Genomic DNA, 17,170 nt, shown 5'->3' with positions numbered 1-17,170 from the left:
ACCTGGCTATTTATAAAGAAAAACCCTAGACAACTGGGAGGGGAGGCTACACAGCATACTAGGCAATTCTCGATAATGTAGGTAGTCTCCACAGTCTTGCTAGCTAGCAGTCTTGAAGGTCCATGTTGGTAAGTGCATAGTTGAGCGAACCACCCAATGGGAGACTCTTTAGAATCGGTGCCTTACCACCATTGGACCAGGTATGGCTGAATACAAGACGTATTATAGATGGGCCGAAGATTCGATGATCCGCGCCCTGGACGGCTTGGAGAGCCCATGGACCATTAATGGCATGAAAGACCAATTACCTTAGGGCACACTACGTCTTATTCTCTTGGAGTAGTTCTGTGGTTTACTCACGACGTCAAGAGTGAAACTGCCATATTGAGAATAATGTCCACGTATCCTTTTATCAGATGTGGTTAATTTATGTCTCCACAAACACGACGCACACAACAGGCCCTCCTCACGAGCAAAAAGTTTGCACACAACTTCTTCTAACAAATGATTGTTTATGAATGAATGTGATAATTAAATTTCTAAAGCCTCATAAAGATTTACGATGAAACTCACTTTTGCTCTCAAATGCAATATGAAACTCAAGGGTTCTGCAAGCCATTTTTTAGCGATGTAAACCCAGTTATTTAAAGGGACTCACAACCCTAAGAAATAGGACTACATAATTTTATTAAACACATAATTATCTTTCCCTTAAATAACTAATTAATTATTCCTATTAAAGAAATAGATTAGCTAAGTATCATAATCCTATAAAACTTAATTACTCAATTGTGGTCCCTAAATGAATGCATATGAATCTTACCATGGGATATCTACGAAATCTGCTCTTTTATTAATGAATTGTCGTGCACCCAAAGCTTTGACACCTATACCTCAGACTTAAGACTAGTATGAAATTAGGGACTAACTAGTTAAAATTTTTAGACAATGAATACAAAGATTAGTTCATCTTTGACCTCTCTCAAGTCTTTAGGTCTCTATTGTGGTCACACGTCAGGAGAGAGGAGAGGTGGATAGTGCAAACCGGCTTACAGCCACGTTTGCTAAAGCCTAGAGCAATCTTCCTTCTTGTAGTTTTGATTAATTTAGTGTAGATTAAAGCATCTCGAAATAATTAGGCAAAATAGATTTGCATGCAAGTCAAATGTGGCTCCAAAGGATTAGCAAATGCCTAGGAAAATGGATTTACTACGCCACGAAAGTAAAATGCGCCCTGTAATTTCAATTATCCTATTGTTTTTCACAAACAAACAAAAAAGAGATGGACAGTGAAATATTTGCACCTCCAAATCTCTCCCAATTTTGCACAGGCAAATTCTAATATCACTAACTACGCTCTACAGTTACAAATGTTAAATTGTGCTAAATCAAGACCCATGACTATGCAAAGTGATTGCTCAATCGAGACTAGGGTCACTTTGGAGTAAAGACTTAACAATGTACAAATTTTAAAAGCTTTTGAATCACTTAGAGCATGTTTACTTGTACCAGGAATCGATATGAAACGTATTGAGTATTTTGTCTAATTCTGACATCTATGAGTTTGCTAACGCAAACGGAATGAAAAAGTAAGTGGGTCTGTCCTTGAAAATTGTGAATGTAACACCTAAACAGACAAGTATTGCATCACCAAGAAGGGTCGTTAAATCACACCTAAACAATCAGGTAATATTCGTATATCTCACTCATGATCCTCTCATATAAACATGTCCCCGTATGATTTGGGATCTTTGACTTGATTTTTTTTTGTCTTGGTATCATCTATATCGAGGTTCTCTTTATTTCAACAAGTTTTTTTAATTTTCTGGTGATCACACGTCTTCTTATGTATGACAAATTTTCAAGTCAAATACGTGAGATGGAGCACGTGTAGCACACATGGTACAACCTGCTCTCATACCATGAAGAAGTTGGGGTTCCATTAGCTACATGGGGATTCACCCAACCTCTTGTAAGTCTTTACAAAGTTTCTCCTTTCATCGATATGAGACTCTTTTACTTTCACATTTTCACAGTGAAAATATGTCAAAAGTTGTTTCAATTATTAGATGATGCTTTACGCAGTGGAGGAAAACAATAATATCTATGCACTTGGGCCTGATGCTGGTTCGATCCTCACCCATCCTCCTTCTCCCTAACATTTAACAATTTAATCTACTACTGCTATCATCTGTTAAAAAAAAAAAAAAAAAAAAAAAAGTTGTTTCAATTAGTTTTAGATTTTTGGAACTACATGTCTAGTTTTTGTAACTTCACGTGAAACTAATGAACAATTTGTCTGTACGTATTTAAACAAGCTTCGACCCACCATCGGTTTTATCGACCAAGTTTTCTATAGATACCTCTTTTTCAAATCCACGAATATATCTCATACTATTTAGTGGTTTCTTTCTTTGATGATGCTCACTGATTCAGTACTTGGGACTTCGTTTTTGGGTTTTAGAGTGAGGAGCAAGAAGTGGGGGAAGAGGGGCAGGGAAAATGGAAAGCTAATGGTATACTTGAGCCGGTTCAATTTTCATCAATTAATAACATTATATCGTTGTAGAAATGGGTGGCATGGGAGAAATTGTGGACAGAGTGGAAAACAAGGCTCGTGGTTGCGAGGTAAATTTATTCACTTGTTATTTGTTTGTTTGTTTTTTTGTTTTTGTTTTTGTTTTTTTTTTTTTTTCAATCACTACATGAAATTTCATTACTTGCATGCGCTGAAGTGTATACGTTTAGTTTTCTGTAAAAATAAGCACATCGATCATCATCATACATGTTTCATTAATGTATTCGTGTGTACGAATTTGCAGATACAACTACTTGGCCTTGTAAGTACTTCTAAAGAATCCCATCTATCTTCTTCCCATCTACCCGGGAGGTTCTCGCTTAAGGCAGCTTGGTCATGTCGTCCCCATCATTCTGCCAAACAGTGCGATTTTCCAGCGGATTTTCTGCAGGCATCATGTTTTCCCATTTCACAAAGATGTCCACAGGCTTGATGTCCCTTTCGGAGGGGAAAAGTCTCGAAAACTTGTGGTGATTCCTGTTGCATTCTTACTTCTTGCTCATGCATGGAATTTACACAAGTTCAAATCTTGAGGGAATGTACAAAATATAGAGGAAAGTTGAAGGGCTGTACATGTCACAGGTCAAAAGAATTAACATACTCGGATCAGCGCAGGGATTTCACTCTGAAACTAGCAAGTTGTCTCAAAATGTTACTGTTTTTATTGCTTAATATTTCTGTTTTGATCCTTTGTATGCCTTCTAGTATTGCGGTTTATCAGAAAACAAATTGATACGTAAATAAAGGAAAATTATTTGTTAGTAATACTAGCCTAGTATTACTGGCTGGTTCCTAAAAAAAATTAATGGCTCAATGTAATTTTAGATGAAAATTCAAACAGTCTGCAATGTAAATACAAATGAATGTTTATTTAAGAATGTAAATAGTCTTTCCCTAAGTTGAATGCAAATAATAATAATAATAATAATAATAATAATAATCCACATTTGAATGTAAATACAAAAATGATTATCTAGAATATTCGACCACGTGAAATTGCATGAAAATTGAAAAATGTGTCAGAGCTATTACGATTAGCCTTAGATTTTGTGTCATTTTTGCAACTTCACATCAAAGTAAAGCAATTTGTCTGTATTTTTTTTTTTGAACAAACGGTATTATCTACACTAAAAAGGTGGGGTGTGGGTAAATCTCATAATGAGATAGCAATAATATGGTTCAAATTCGCCTTTGGCGATAATCGAACCTATGACCTAATTTGTTTGTATTTAAACAAAAAGATATGATAAGCATACTCTTATTTTCTTCTTATACTCTTAAGCTTAATCATGGCCGTTATATGCGTTTTATTTATTTGATTTGATGGTAAAAAATAAATAAAAGTGTCTGAGAAACGAAAAAAAAAAAGTTAACGGTGGGTAAAAGTCAGCTTCCTTGTACAAACGTAGAAGCCAGTAATCAGTTTTCACGTTTAGAGGGAGGAAGAAGTGGAGGAAGAGGACGGAAAAACGATGGTGAAAGGTAAACGTAAGAGGCGGTAAAGTTTACCCAAAGTTAAATGCACATAAGACCCGGACTGTTTGTGGTCTCTGCAATTGCCATGCAAACATATTCTTTTGACAACAATTATTATTATTATTTTTTTTTAATTTTTTTTTTTTTTTAGTGTGAATCTGCCAACTCTATCCAATTTCCTTACATTTATCATATTATTTACTATGGCCACCCAAAAAAAAAATACTTAGAAAACCCACCTCAAAGAATCAGTTTGGATCTCATAATTATTTACATTTATCTTAATTATTTACTATTACCGCTTAAAACTGCAGAGTCCTTAAACTTTTAAACGTAATTAATTTGATTTTCCTGCAGATTTTCATCTGGCATCTACAGTGTTGGTCATTCGGAATAGTTAATGTTCCACCCTAAAATCAATTTCAATAAGAGATTAACCTAATTTGTTGTAAGCTCACACAAAATTTCTTTATTTTCTAACCCGTTAAGCTTCATACATGAACTAATTAACCTTTGTAACACGAAAAAATTATTAAAAAACAATTGACAATAAAGAGTGGCTCAACTCTTTATATGTTCTTAAATGGTTTCCTAATTTACAGATGGAGAACAACACTTCACGCCCTAACACTACTGTTGCGAAGGTGAAATAAATATCTTGAAAAAATTTGACATGAGATAAAAAATATATTATATAGTGAAAAAGTTATTGGGCATATGCACATGTGTAGTTATAAAAATGTACTAAATTGTTGGTTTATTTTTAGACAAGTTTCAAGTGCGAAAACATTGTCAACTGGGACAGACCGACTCTTCCTTTACCATGACCATCCATCTCGTCCTTCTTTTTCAACCAAACAATAACATGTTCCTGCACATTTGGCGGGGCAAAGACTCACTCTTCCTTAAACACATATAAATAGATCCATCTTTCAACCCACTCGTAGGCACCTCTTTCTTTCTTTGTCTGAACTTCGCTCCTCTATCTGTAATCAAATCTCAAAATGTATTTACAAAAGTTCAATGCACCCGTTGCTTACCTCCTGCTATCTTTCCTTTTCGTTTTCTTTTCGTCATCGTCTGCATATAACATCACAGACGTTCTCAGCAAGTACCCTGATTTCAGCATCTTCAACGACTACCTCACCAAAACCGAAGTATGCAACCAGATCAATGAACATAGAATTATGACCATCCTAGCTGTCAACAATGCTGCCATGTCCTCTTTAGCAGGAAAATCAATGGACATGATCAACAAGGTGATACGCATCCACGTGTTTCTGGAATCCTATACCCTCAACAAGTTCAAGAGCTTGCCTACATCGCAGACCACCCAAGTGACCACACTGTTCGAATCTCCTGACCAACAACGCTACTTGAACATCACAAATGGGGACTCTGTCTCAATTGTTTCCGCTGCCGGTTCTGAAAAAGTGGAGGTAGTTCGGGACATTTCTCCTGATGACATTTATAGGATATCAGTGGTGCAAGTTAGCAAGCTAATTTTGCCTTCAAGCTTAAGTAGTTCACCGTCTCCATCAGCACCTTCACCAACTCCAACACCTTCTCCATCATCACCTTCTTCAACCCCGTCACCTTCTCCATCAACACCTTCTTCATCACCTTCTCCATCAACTACTTCTCCATCCCCTTCATCATCCATGTTTAACATCACCCAAATTCTAAACAAGTACCCAGAATTCAGTATATTCAACGACTATCTAACCCGAACACAAGTTTGTGACCAAATCAATGAACGCAGAACCCTTACGATCCTCGTGCCCAATAATGAAGCCATGTACTCTTTAGTAGGACAACCAATGGACATGATCAGAAAGGTGCTAAGCACCCAGGTTGTACTGGACTACTATACCATCTCGAAGTTCCACAACTTGCCTGTTTCGCAGTCCACTCGAATAATCACACTGCTTGAAGCTTCTGATAAACCAAGTGGCCAACAGGGTTTCGTGAATGTCACAAATGGAGACACAATCTCGATTGTTTCAGCTGCTGGTTCTGACCAGGCAGCAATAGTTCGAGATATTGCTTCTGATGAAAATTATTATATATCGGTGGTGCAAATTAGCAAGGTAATAATGCCCTCAGGCTTTATTTCACCATCTTCATCACCTTCTCCATCAGTATCTTCACCTTCTCCGTCAGTACCTTCACCTTCTCCTTCCTCTCCTCCTTCATCACCTACTTCATCAACTCTCAATATTACCAAAATTCTAAATGACTATCCAGATTTCAGCCAATTCAATAGCTACCTGACCGACACCCAAGTTTGTGACCAGATCAATGTGCGTACATCCATCACAGTCTTTGTGGTCAACAACGCTGCCATGTCCTATTTAGTTGGAAAATCAAACGAGGTTAAGAAAAGGTTATTAAGCCTCCACGTTGTTATGGACTACTATACCTTTGATAAGTTTAAAAGCTTCCCTAACTCCCAAACCACTCAATTGACAACATTGCTCCAAGATACGTTCCAATCGATTGGCTTTGAAGGTTTGTTGAATGCCACAAATGGGGACACGGTCTCGATTGTTTCTGCTGCTGGTTCTGAGAAAGCAAAGGTTGTTAAAGATATATTTATGGAGAACTTGAAACTATCAGTCGTGCAATTAAGCAATCTAATTGTTCCTGTAGACTCACATAGTTCACCTTCTCCGTCAGTACCATCTCCATCTCTTTCTCCGCCAGCACCATCTTCATCTCATTTATCTCCTTCTCCATCAACCTCAGCACCATCTCCTTCCCCTCCTCCTTCACCACCATCAGGTCCTTTTGACATCACCAAAATTCTAAGCAACAACCCAGATTTTAGCCTCTTTAGCACCTACTTGACTCAAACCCAAGTTGCTAACCAAGTCAATGAACGCAAAACCATGACAGTCTTCGTGGTCAACAATGATGCCATGGCCTCTTTAGTCGACAAACCCATGGAGATCAAGAAAAAGGTATTAAGCCTACATGTTATCATGGACTACTACACCGTCCAAAGTTTCTACAATTTACCTGCTTCACAGACCATTCGAATAAAAACACTGCTCCAAGTTATTGACCGACCAAGTGGCCTACAAGGCTTGGTGAATGTTACAAATGGGGACACAATCACAATTGTTTCAACTGCTGGTTCTGACCAAGCAGTGGTTGTTCGAGATGTTGCTAATGATGAACGTTCCTACATATCAGTGGTGCAGATTAGCAATATAATACTCCCCTCAAGCTTTATAGCACCAACCCCTTCGCCTTCTTCAACCCCAGGTAAGGCACGATCTGCTGCACCAGTCCAGGCTCCATCTGGCAGCCCTGTACCTGAGGCACCAAAGCAAGGCGAAGCTCCACCACCATCAAATGCAACATCACCCGACACACCAAAGCAAGGGGAAGCTCCACGAGCATCAAATGCAACAACACCCGTGGAACCAAAGCAAGGGGAAACTCTACCAGCATCAAATGCAACAGCACCCGTGGAACCAAAGCAAGGGGAAACTCCACCAGCATCAAATGCAACAGCACCCGGAGGACCAAAGCAAGGGGAAACGCCACCATCTTCAAATGCAACAACACCCAAGGCAGCAAATCAAGGTGAAGCTCCATCAACAAATGCACCAGCATCAGACGTACCACCGAGTTTGGATATTGCACCCAGCTCAGAAAGTGCTTTACAGGGTACAACATCTGCTGCTCCTACCCCATCTGGGAGTCCTGCAAGGTTTTCCGTTGACCGTGCTTCATTTATAACTACAATTTTGGTAACTGTTTATTCTCTAACTTGCATTAGACTGACTTGAGTTGCAAGAAAAGTGTGGTTCATGATCTTAGAATAAGGAAGAAGAATCGCATGGTAAAGCAAGCAGGTGATTGAAATTTGTTCTTGGTAGACAAACGATACACATAAGCTGCGAAAAATGTGTGCATCTTTCAGTTGTATTGTGTAAATTAGTTTCTAGTGTTGGAGTTAGTCATTTTTGTAGTTGATTGTATCAATTTTGGCATTGTTTTGCAAGAAACAAAGCGCTTTAGCAATAAAATTTGTTCATTGCATTCCATTTTTCTTTGCAAACTTTTCAATGGTTCTGAATTCAGAGCTTGATTTTCTACTTTTCTTGATTTTCAATGGATTAACCCATTGTCGTTTGAGGAAATTGAAATCAATTTTGAAACTAAACCAACTTTTGGTTTTGGACAACCCATTGTCATTGTGGGTCAGGTCACCAGAAGTTGCTGCTATGCTCTGTCATTGAGCAACCTATTAGTTCCCACCCTTCTATTTGTAACAAAGGCCACAAGAGGAGTCCAGGTTGATTAACTTACTGTGGTCAGGAGCTTTTGCCGTCTGTAGTCATAAGTTTTTAACATTTACGGTCTATTTGTTATTGTTTTACACAATGATTTTTAATTATAAATTTGTTCTTTACAAAATTATAGTTTTATTTGATAATGATATTTTGGGAAAGAAAATTAAAAGTACAAATATGTCTTGACACACCCCGACTGAGATTAAGGCATGTTGGCCGTCACGTGGAAGTGACGTAACCATGTGCATAGTGCAGAAGCTAATAAATAATAATAAAAGTACGAATAAATAAAAATCAGCTATACACAAAGTAATAACATACATGTGCAAGCGTAAGTGTGAGAGACAAAGTTCAGAGCATGGAAGACCTAATGCAGTCCGGGAGAAACAACACTAAATAAACACACCCAAAGGTGGTCCTGCACTGGTGATAATTTGTTAGATAAGCCGGGAAAATCCTTTGGGGAGCCACAAAAGCGCTAGCCGAACTAGAACATGGAGGGGCGCAAAACAGAAAGCGTGAGTGGGCAAAAACAAAGCTTTTCAAAAACCATTTCATCAACAAAGTTCTAACCCCTCGCCGTAAAATCTGTATACCTCCCAGAAAATAAAATATATACATATATATAAGGGCCTGTTTGGGATTGAGGTGATTAATAAAAAAGCTACTATGAAAAAAAAGCCCTGAAAATTTTTGGTGTTTGGTAAACTTTGGAAAGCATCTTTATTTCAAAGTTGAGGGTGAAAAAAAGCCCAAAACTAGGAGATGACAAGAAGCTGCAATTTGCAGCTTCCAAAAGCAGCTTATTTTCACCCACACACGGGTGAACAGTGTACATGTTTACAAGAAGCTGCGATAACGATAAGAGAGTTGGGGAGATAGGTCAGGGCCTGAGCTGCGGAGAGCCTCGTGAGAATGGAGTCTTTGGAGCTGTGGAGAATGGGGATTTGGGGCTTGTCGGAGCCATGGTGGAAGCTGAACCAAGTGTTTTGGAGCTGAGCAAAGGCCGCCGCCGGCTGTCTGCTCTGCATGTCGCCGCCGCAAATGGCCGGATCGAGGTGGGTTTTGGATTTCATTGATGGGTTTTCAATGGATTTTAATTTTAATTTCTGTTCATTAATGTTCTTGATGGGATTAAGTTTAGGTTCTGTCTATGCTGTTGGATCGGCCTGTTATCAATCCGGATGTGGTGAATCGATACAAACAGGTAATGGGATTTTGTTATTGATGGTTTTTGTGAACAAAGATTACTTCTTTCTGCATGCTTTGTATTGGATTGCTTTGTTTTGAATTTGTTCTTCCCATTTTCTTATGTGGTGTAGACTCCGTTAATGTTGGCTGCGATGAATGGGAATATCACCTGTGTCCAAAAGCTTATCCAAGCAGGAGCAAATGTATGTTCAGATTACTTTTTTCTTTTTTGTATACAGTTTTTGTACTTAAGTTATACTGATTAGATCCTGATATTTGGTTTTTTTTTTTGTTGTAATTGTTAGATTTTGATGTTTGATTCCCTGAATGGAAGAACTTGTCTGCATTACACTGCATACTATGGCCATTCAGACTGCCTTCAAGCCATTCTTTCCGCTGCACATTCCACCCCTGTTGCAAATTCTTGGTTGGTCTTTCTTCACCCTGTCTCTCTGTCTCTCTCTATGATGATTGAAGTTTAATCTTACATAAAATGGCATTGGCAATGGATTCGCGAGATTTGTGAACATAAGAGATGCAGGTGGTGCAACCCCATTGCATTTAGCAGCCCGCCAAAGACGGCCAGAGTGCGTTCATGTTCTTTTAAACAATGGAGCTCTTGTTTGTGCTTCAACTGGTGGATATGGGTAATTATTTATATATTGTCTTACTCATGTTATAGCTGCACTGTAATAGCTTGCCAATTGGATTGATAGAAGTACCATATGCATGCAGCTACCCTGGAAGCACACCACTTCATTTAGCTGCTCGTGGTGGATCTTTAGATTGTGTCCGAGAGTTGCTTGCTTGGGGAGCGGATCGGCTTCACTTAGACTCTTCTGGGTAAATTTCATTTTATTGGGTGGTGTAAATATCTGCATCTGTACTAAATTATGTGTCTTTCCATATTAGAAACACTACGTAGATCTATTAGTCAATTAAGTGGATTGTTTGCTTGTCATGAACCTTTACGGACCATTACATTCCAAAGAACAAATAGATTCCCAATTAGGAATTTACATCTTTATTCTATTCCTGAATTCCTTATCGCTGCCAGCTAGTTGCTTACCTATTTTTGAATTGTATCTTGGAAAATCTCAATATTTGTATTAATATAATAAAGTAAACCTCAGAAAAGCCTCTTTTACTCCACATTTTTCTACATTGGAATTCTTCTCTTAGGAGCATCATTGAACGAACTTTTGGGGTATGGAAGAAAAGATGGGCAATTTTAAGGGATATGCCTAATTACCCGTTCAATAAACAAGTGAAGATTGTCATTGTTACAATGGCTCTTCATAACTACATACGAAGGTATTCTGAACGTGATCGTCATTTTGATGACCCCAGGGACTTTTGCGAAGAAAGCGATAGTAGTGATGATGATGATGATGAATATCAAAATTATCAAGTTGAAGGATCACATGAGATAGAGGCATTAAGAAATAGAATAGCAACAAGTTTGATGAATGCATCTAATTAGACTACTTTCAAGTACATTAACAATATTGTACTAATGAATCCTAGCTATTCACTCTAAAATATTTCTATTAAAGTAGTTTGTCATACTAATTAATATTTAAGATAAAGTTTATAAATATTTTTCTTCTAAAAATAAAATATATTTAGTAATTCACTTTTATTTGTTAAGAAAATTAAATTAATAGCACATCTAGTAATATACCCTTTTTGGTCATTTCACACAGTCACAGCTGTTTTACAAAAAAGTTTACCAAACACTATGATACTGCTTTTTTTTTTCCAAAAGCACTTTTACAAAAAAGTTTACCAAACACTTTGCTGCTTTATTTCACAGCCGCTTATTCTCACAGCACAGCCGCTTATTCTCACAACAGCTTTTTTTCAAAGCACATCAATACCAAACCAGCCCTAAGTCATGCTCAGAAATATGCCATGCCAAATGCCTCGAAATAAATGCAAGTACTCAGGTAATGCCAATCCATGCCATATAATCTGTCAGCCGTAGTCACCTAACGTGACCTGTACGACTGAATCTAGAGCTCAAATCTCCAACTCATTAACTATACCTGCACACGAGTCGGAACCATCTAAAGTGGTCTGTACGACAGGACTGGGTGTATAATAAGTACGCTCGAGTGCTACAATCACGTGAAGACTGGGCGAATAATCGCGGGTCGCCTACGAGTCGGAACCACCTAAAGTGGTATGTACGACAAGACTGTCCACCTAACTTGGATCCAAGATGAGCGTGTGGTGCGGGAAGTGAACATCACGTGAAGGACTGCGCCCAACTCTGGGCGAGAACACTAACACCGGGGGTGCAGGTTATAAGCTCTTTATGCATCTCAAATTACTACTAAACATAAATATAAACCATAACTTACATGTGTGTCCGCAGCACCAACACACACATATATATATGCAACTAATAATGCATAATTAAATGGGCAAACATAATGCATGGCGTATAAATGTATAAACGTTTCATTTCACTTTCTGGGAAAAACATAAGTATATAGGTATATACAGAAAACCAAAAGCCCACTCACTGGTATGTAGAAGGGTCGTAACCCCCTTGCCTCGAGTGACCGCGCTCGTCATCGGGATAGGTCTCACCTATATGCGAAACAACTATAAATACGTTAAACCAACATTACGAAATAACTTCTCATACAATGCTCAAATGGGGTGTATGAATACACCAATGTGATCTACTTATCCTCACGAACATCCCCATATTTTTAAAATAATTTTTCGACGACGCATGCGCTCCCACGGGCAGGCCAAGGCACGGCCACATGCGCTGCCCACGCACAGGCACGTGTCTAGCACACTGACGGCGTCAGTTAATGCTGTCAGGAATATTTCGTTAACTCTGACGGATTCCGTTAACGCCGTTAGGAATATTTCGTCATCTTCTCCGACCAACCTCCGGCGCCGGAAAATCGGGAAAAATTCAAAACTTTGTATCTTCTTCGTTTTTCAACCAAATTTCACAAAATTGGTACCAAAATGAAGCTTACAACAAGAGGAACAAATCCATACCACTTTCAAGCACTAAAACCCATGGAATCTCGCCGGGAAAACACCACCAACTCTAGCCAAACCTGTAACTCACGATCCCGACATCCAAAACCTTCAAACGAACCACCCCGAGCCTCCTAAGGACCTCACCAAGCTTCCTACAAGCTTAAAATTTCCAAAAACACAAGAATTAACGTGTGCATGAACAGTGACCAAATCGGGGGATCCGAGTTCGACGTGAAAACAAAGGTATCCTTACCTGAAATGGGTATGGTTGAACTCCTAAGGACCTCACGAGCACAACTGTGTAACTTGTTTCCTCGATCTGTGAAGATTTCAAGGTTTTGGGTGGTGTTCGTACGAAAAGGATAGGAAAGGGAGAGAGAGAGGGGCTCGGGACAGGGCAGAGAGAGAGGAAATGAGTGTGGTGTGTGTGGGGTCTAAACTCCACCAGCCAAAGCCCAAAAATAACCACAAAACGAAACAAACATACTAAAGGCAAAACCATCATTTCACCCATTCGGTACGAAAAGTCCGGGACGGGCTGTCATATGTCTGGTACTTAAATTTAAAATGTAAAACTTTGAAGCTATTTGATAACCATTTTGTTTTCACTTTTCAACAAAATAAAATGAAAACTGAAAGCCATACTTGAAAAAACTATAAAAAGTTGCAGCTGTTTATAACAATTTGTTTTCAATTTTGAAAAATAAAATAAAATAGAAAACTGAAAATGGTAAGCCTAAATTTGAAAACTTAAAAAACGTCGCAACTGTTTAATAACCATTTCATTTGGCTAAATACTCGTTTTGTAACTGTACAATCAGTTTTTAGGGTTTCCAAAATTTGGCTTTCAATTTTGAAAAATAAAAACCAAAATTAAAGTAGTTACTAAAAGAGTTTTCTTTTCAATTAAATGAAAATTTAAAATTTAAAATTAAAAAAATAAATCGGGCCTCGTTCTGTTAATGAACGTCGCCGTAGAACTGATTGGTCTAATTAGAAACATGCAATCTTATTCAAACTTGATTCTTTAGCAAAACGAAATGCAAAGTTTTTTGGCCTGCAATTTTAACACCAAATGTGAAGCTAGTTACAAATCGGTTTTCATAAGGAAGCATAGTGAGAAGAATGAAGCATTGCAACCTCATTGCGCAAGACTTCTTTAAATTCTCTAGGATTGATTGCGAGGAGACCTATTCCCCGTAGTGGACATCATAACATGCTGCTACCTTATCAATTTAGTAGGTTTTGAAAATTTGAATATGTAATTTATGGAGGTGGTAACCACTTCTCTCTATGGGTAAATTATTAGAAGCTTATTCAAAGTCACTACCAAAGTCAAATTTTTAGAAGCTTGTTTGAAAAATTGGTATGTGTAAATTATCTGAATTGCAATGTTTGTAGTTCGCAGGACAAGTTTTGTTAAACTCAGTGAAACTATGTCTTGAAATATATTCATTTGACCTTAATGTACCTTTTTTTCAATCAGAATCATTTTATCCCATTGGGATTGTGTTGCCTAATGAGATTTTGATGATGCACCCATTCTGTGTTGGTCATTCCTTTTTGTGCTTCCTACTTATCCTGAAGATGTTAAGTGTTGACATATTGCATTGACTCAATTTTCTTCTTAGATTATGGGTTTTGTCACATCTTGGGTTTTACCATAACCGGATTTTGTGAGACTTACTCTTATATGCATTCCCCTATTTGAAACTTACATTTGCTATATATGTCAACTAAACGAGACGACTTCATCAACTACTTCTAGATCATCCATGGAAATCTGATACACCGATTACTTGAGTGATACACACTCAAGTGGAAGTGTTGTAGTTCTAATTTAATTAGGAATGTGATTTTGTTGATCATGATAGACTGTGTTTAAGATTATCTTCTAGATGTTTCCTATAAACTTTCGCCTAACATATAGGGCAAGTAAGCTATGTGTACTATAAATAAAGGCACAAGTGATGAAAAAGATCCTCACAAAAATTTCCCAACTCTCTGTTTTTCTCTCTCTCTCCATGTGCCGCACCCTCTCCTCTTCCCTCACTAAAATAGGCCAACAACAAGGATCATTTTTAAGAAGAGAAAAAACGTTTTTACTTTTATTTTTTTAAACTACCTACCATATTGAAATGCTATTAAATTTCAAACGAGAGTTGATTTAGTTGGTAAGGATCATTCTCTTTGTTAGACCAAGGTTTAGGTTCGAGTCTCGCTGCTTGCAATTCTCCTTGGTGAGCACTCTGTAAAAACCAAAAAATAGGGCTAAGACCCCTCTGTAAGTCCTTCAAAAGGCTTGTGGCATGGACTGGCCCTGGGATGTGATAGCTTCCCTTCCACCTAAACTTTTTGTTGCTGAAAAAAATGCTAATACATTATGCTATCTTATTTTTTTGACAAATAGTAAATAATCTTCACTACATTCATGTAAATTATAGAAAAGAGAAGAGTTGAATCCGGCATGCAATAGGTTGTAGAAGAAAGCCTTATCTACTTGAGGCAATCCACTAGTTGCAAATTAATTAAACCACTTTTGTGTTCATGTATTGGCGTCTGTTAGTTGTTAACATAGCTGATATGGTGCCCACTTCTACATGGTAATCAGACCATATGACCTACTCAATTTTAGTCTAACTCAAATCTCATTCCAATGAAGGCTCACTCAACATTTAAATCTTCACGATTTGCTTGTTTTATTACACGATGATGACTATAGAAATATAAAATATCTCTGTGAATCTTTATAATCCCGTAAAGGTAGATTGCTATTATAAAGTCGTCAGCTTGTCCTCTTTTTATAAAGGAAAAATGGAACTTTGTATTAGAGCAAAATTTGGGGAGAATTAACTCGGTCTTGAATTGGCTGCATAGGCAATTAAAGTACGCCTATATGCTCAGTTATAATATTGAGTTGAATATACTTTATGATTCCAACAGTAATATGAACTATTTAAATACTTTTCCTAACACAATATATTTACATTAAGTGGTGGAAGGAATAAATTGTTTTCAAACTCGTCATTCGTGTCATTTAATACTACGATCTAGTAGTATTTATTTTCTCTTGTAAGTGAGAGGTCTTAGGTTGGATTCTTGCCAAAGGCGAATTTGAATCACATTATTGCTAACTCATTGTGAGGCTAGAAGCACTTCCACCCCTAAAAGCTCATTGGGCAATAGACAATTCAATCCCTCTCAAATGAACAGTAACTGCCCAATGCATCTTCATCCCTAAACTTCCACCCAAGTAAGCAATAATTATCTTTAATGAATAGTAATAGTCCAAGTGCATTTCTACCCCTAAACTAAATAGCCTAGGCTATTGGTATTTAAATATTATTATTATTTATAAAATAATAAAAGATAATTTTATTTTTAATTTTGGATAATAATAAAATATTGGGTGAAAGTATTTGAAAATATTGAAATGTGATGTAAAATGAAAGAACACGATTAGGTATTTATGGAAAAATAATAATTTTTTGTATTTTTAATTCATTCTTATATTTTTTGTATTTTCAACTAATTTTCTATAACTTTTTATTAAATTTTATAATTTTTTTTTAATTTTGGTTGACGTTAATCTTACTTCACATGGCTTAGGAGTTAGGGCAGTCGATTTTTGAATCAGCTCAACTGGGTCCCCCAATAGCCCAATGGATACAAATGGGGCTGGAGGAATTTTGGAAGGGGGGAGCTGAATTAATCCACCATCCCTATGAGATTTGAAAGGGGTGGAAGTGTTCTTGTGACATCCCACAACATCTAGGGAAGTGATCCTTAAATGTATATTCTCATCCCTACATAGCACGAGGCTTTTTGGGAGCTCACTGGCTTCGGGTTCCGTAGGAACTTCGAAGTTAAGCGAGAGGGGGGCTAGAGCAATCCCATGATGAGTGACCCACTGGGAAGTTGCTCGTGAGTTCCCAAAAACAAAACCGTGAGGGAATGGTAAGCCCAAAGCGGACAATATCGTGCTACGGTGGTGGAGCGGGCCCGGGAAGTGGTCCGTCCCGGGTCGGGATGTGACAAATTGGTATCAGAGCCTAACCTTGGTCGCGTGTGTGCCGACGAGGACGTCGGGCCCCTAAGGGGGGTGGATTGTGACATCCCACAACGCCTAGGGGAGTGATCCTTAAATGTATATTCCCATCCCTACCTAGCACGAGGCTTTTTGGGAGCTCACTGGCTTCGTTCGAAGTTAAGCGAGAGGGGGGCTAGAGCAATCCCATGATGGGTGACCCACTAGGAAGTTGCTCGTGAGTTCCCAAAAACAAAACCGTGAGGGAATGGTAAGCCCAAAGCGAACAATATCGTGCTACGGTGGTGAAGCGGGCCCGAGAAGTGGTTCGCCCCGGGTCGGGATGTGACAGTTCTAAGTTCATCTCGTCCCACGTAGATAATATAAAAATTGAACTCATCATTTATAAGATTTGAACTTAATTAATTTCACTTCTATATGTAGAGAAATAATACTACTCGAACGATTTATTACCAACAACTAAAATTAACTGGTTCGCATGCTCCTCATGTAAAGTTTCGGAAAGGATCCAAGTCAGTATAAGTTATAACAAATGGAAGGAACCGAATCCGTTCCGAA

General features: G+C 38.0%; 2 protein-coding genes across 2 annotated transcripts; both read left to right on the top strand.

Moving 5' to 3' along the window:
- Window positions 1-5,058: 5,058 nt before the first annotated feature.
- Window positions 5,059-7,854, top strand: LOC137708917 (flocculation protein FLO11-like). Its single transcript, XM_068448079.1, has one exon. The coding sequence runs from the start codon at window positions 5,059-5,061 to the stop codon at window positions 7,852-7,854; it is 2,796 nt and encodes a 931-aa protein (XP_068304180.1).
- A 1,343-nt stretch (window positions 7,855-9,197) lies between these two features.
- LOC137708916 (putative E3 ubiquitin-protein ligase XBAT31) lies at window positions 9,198-10,034 on the top strand. Its single transcript, XM_068448078.1, has 4 exons — window positions 9,198-9,419; window positions 9,506-9,568; window positions 9,684-9,755; window positions 9,858-10,034. Exons 1-4 carry the CDS (start codon window positions 9,198-9,200, stop codon window positions 10,032-10,034), a joined length of 534 nt encoding a protein of 177 aa, XP_068304179.1.
- The last annotated feature ends 7,136 nt before the right edge of the window (window positions 10,035-17,170 follow it).

This window comes from Pyrus communis, chromosome 11, assembly GCF_963583255.1.
Source record: "Pyrus communis chromosome 11, drPyrComm1.1, whole genome shotgun sequence".
NCBI lineage: Eukaryota > Viridiplantae > Streptophyta > Magnoliopsida > Rosales > Rosaceae > Pyrus > Pyrus communis.
Note: the sequence above shows the minus strand (reverse complement) of the source record. Positions and strands in the feature narration are given on the sequence as shown.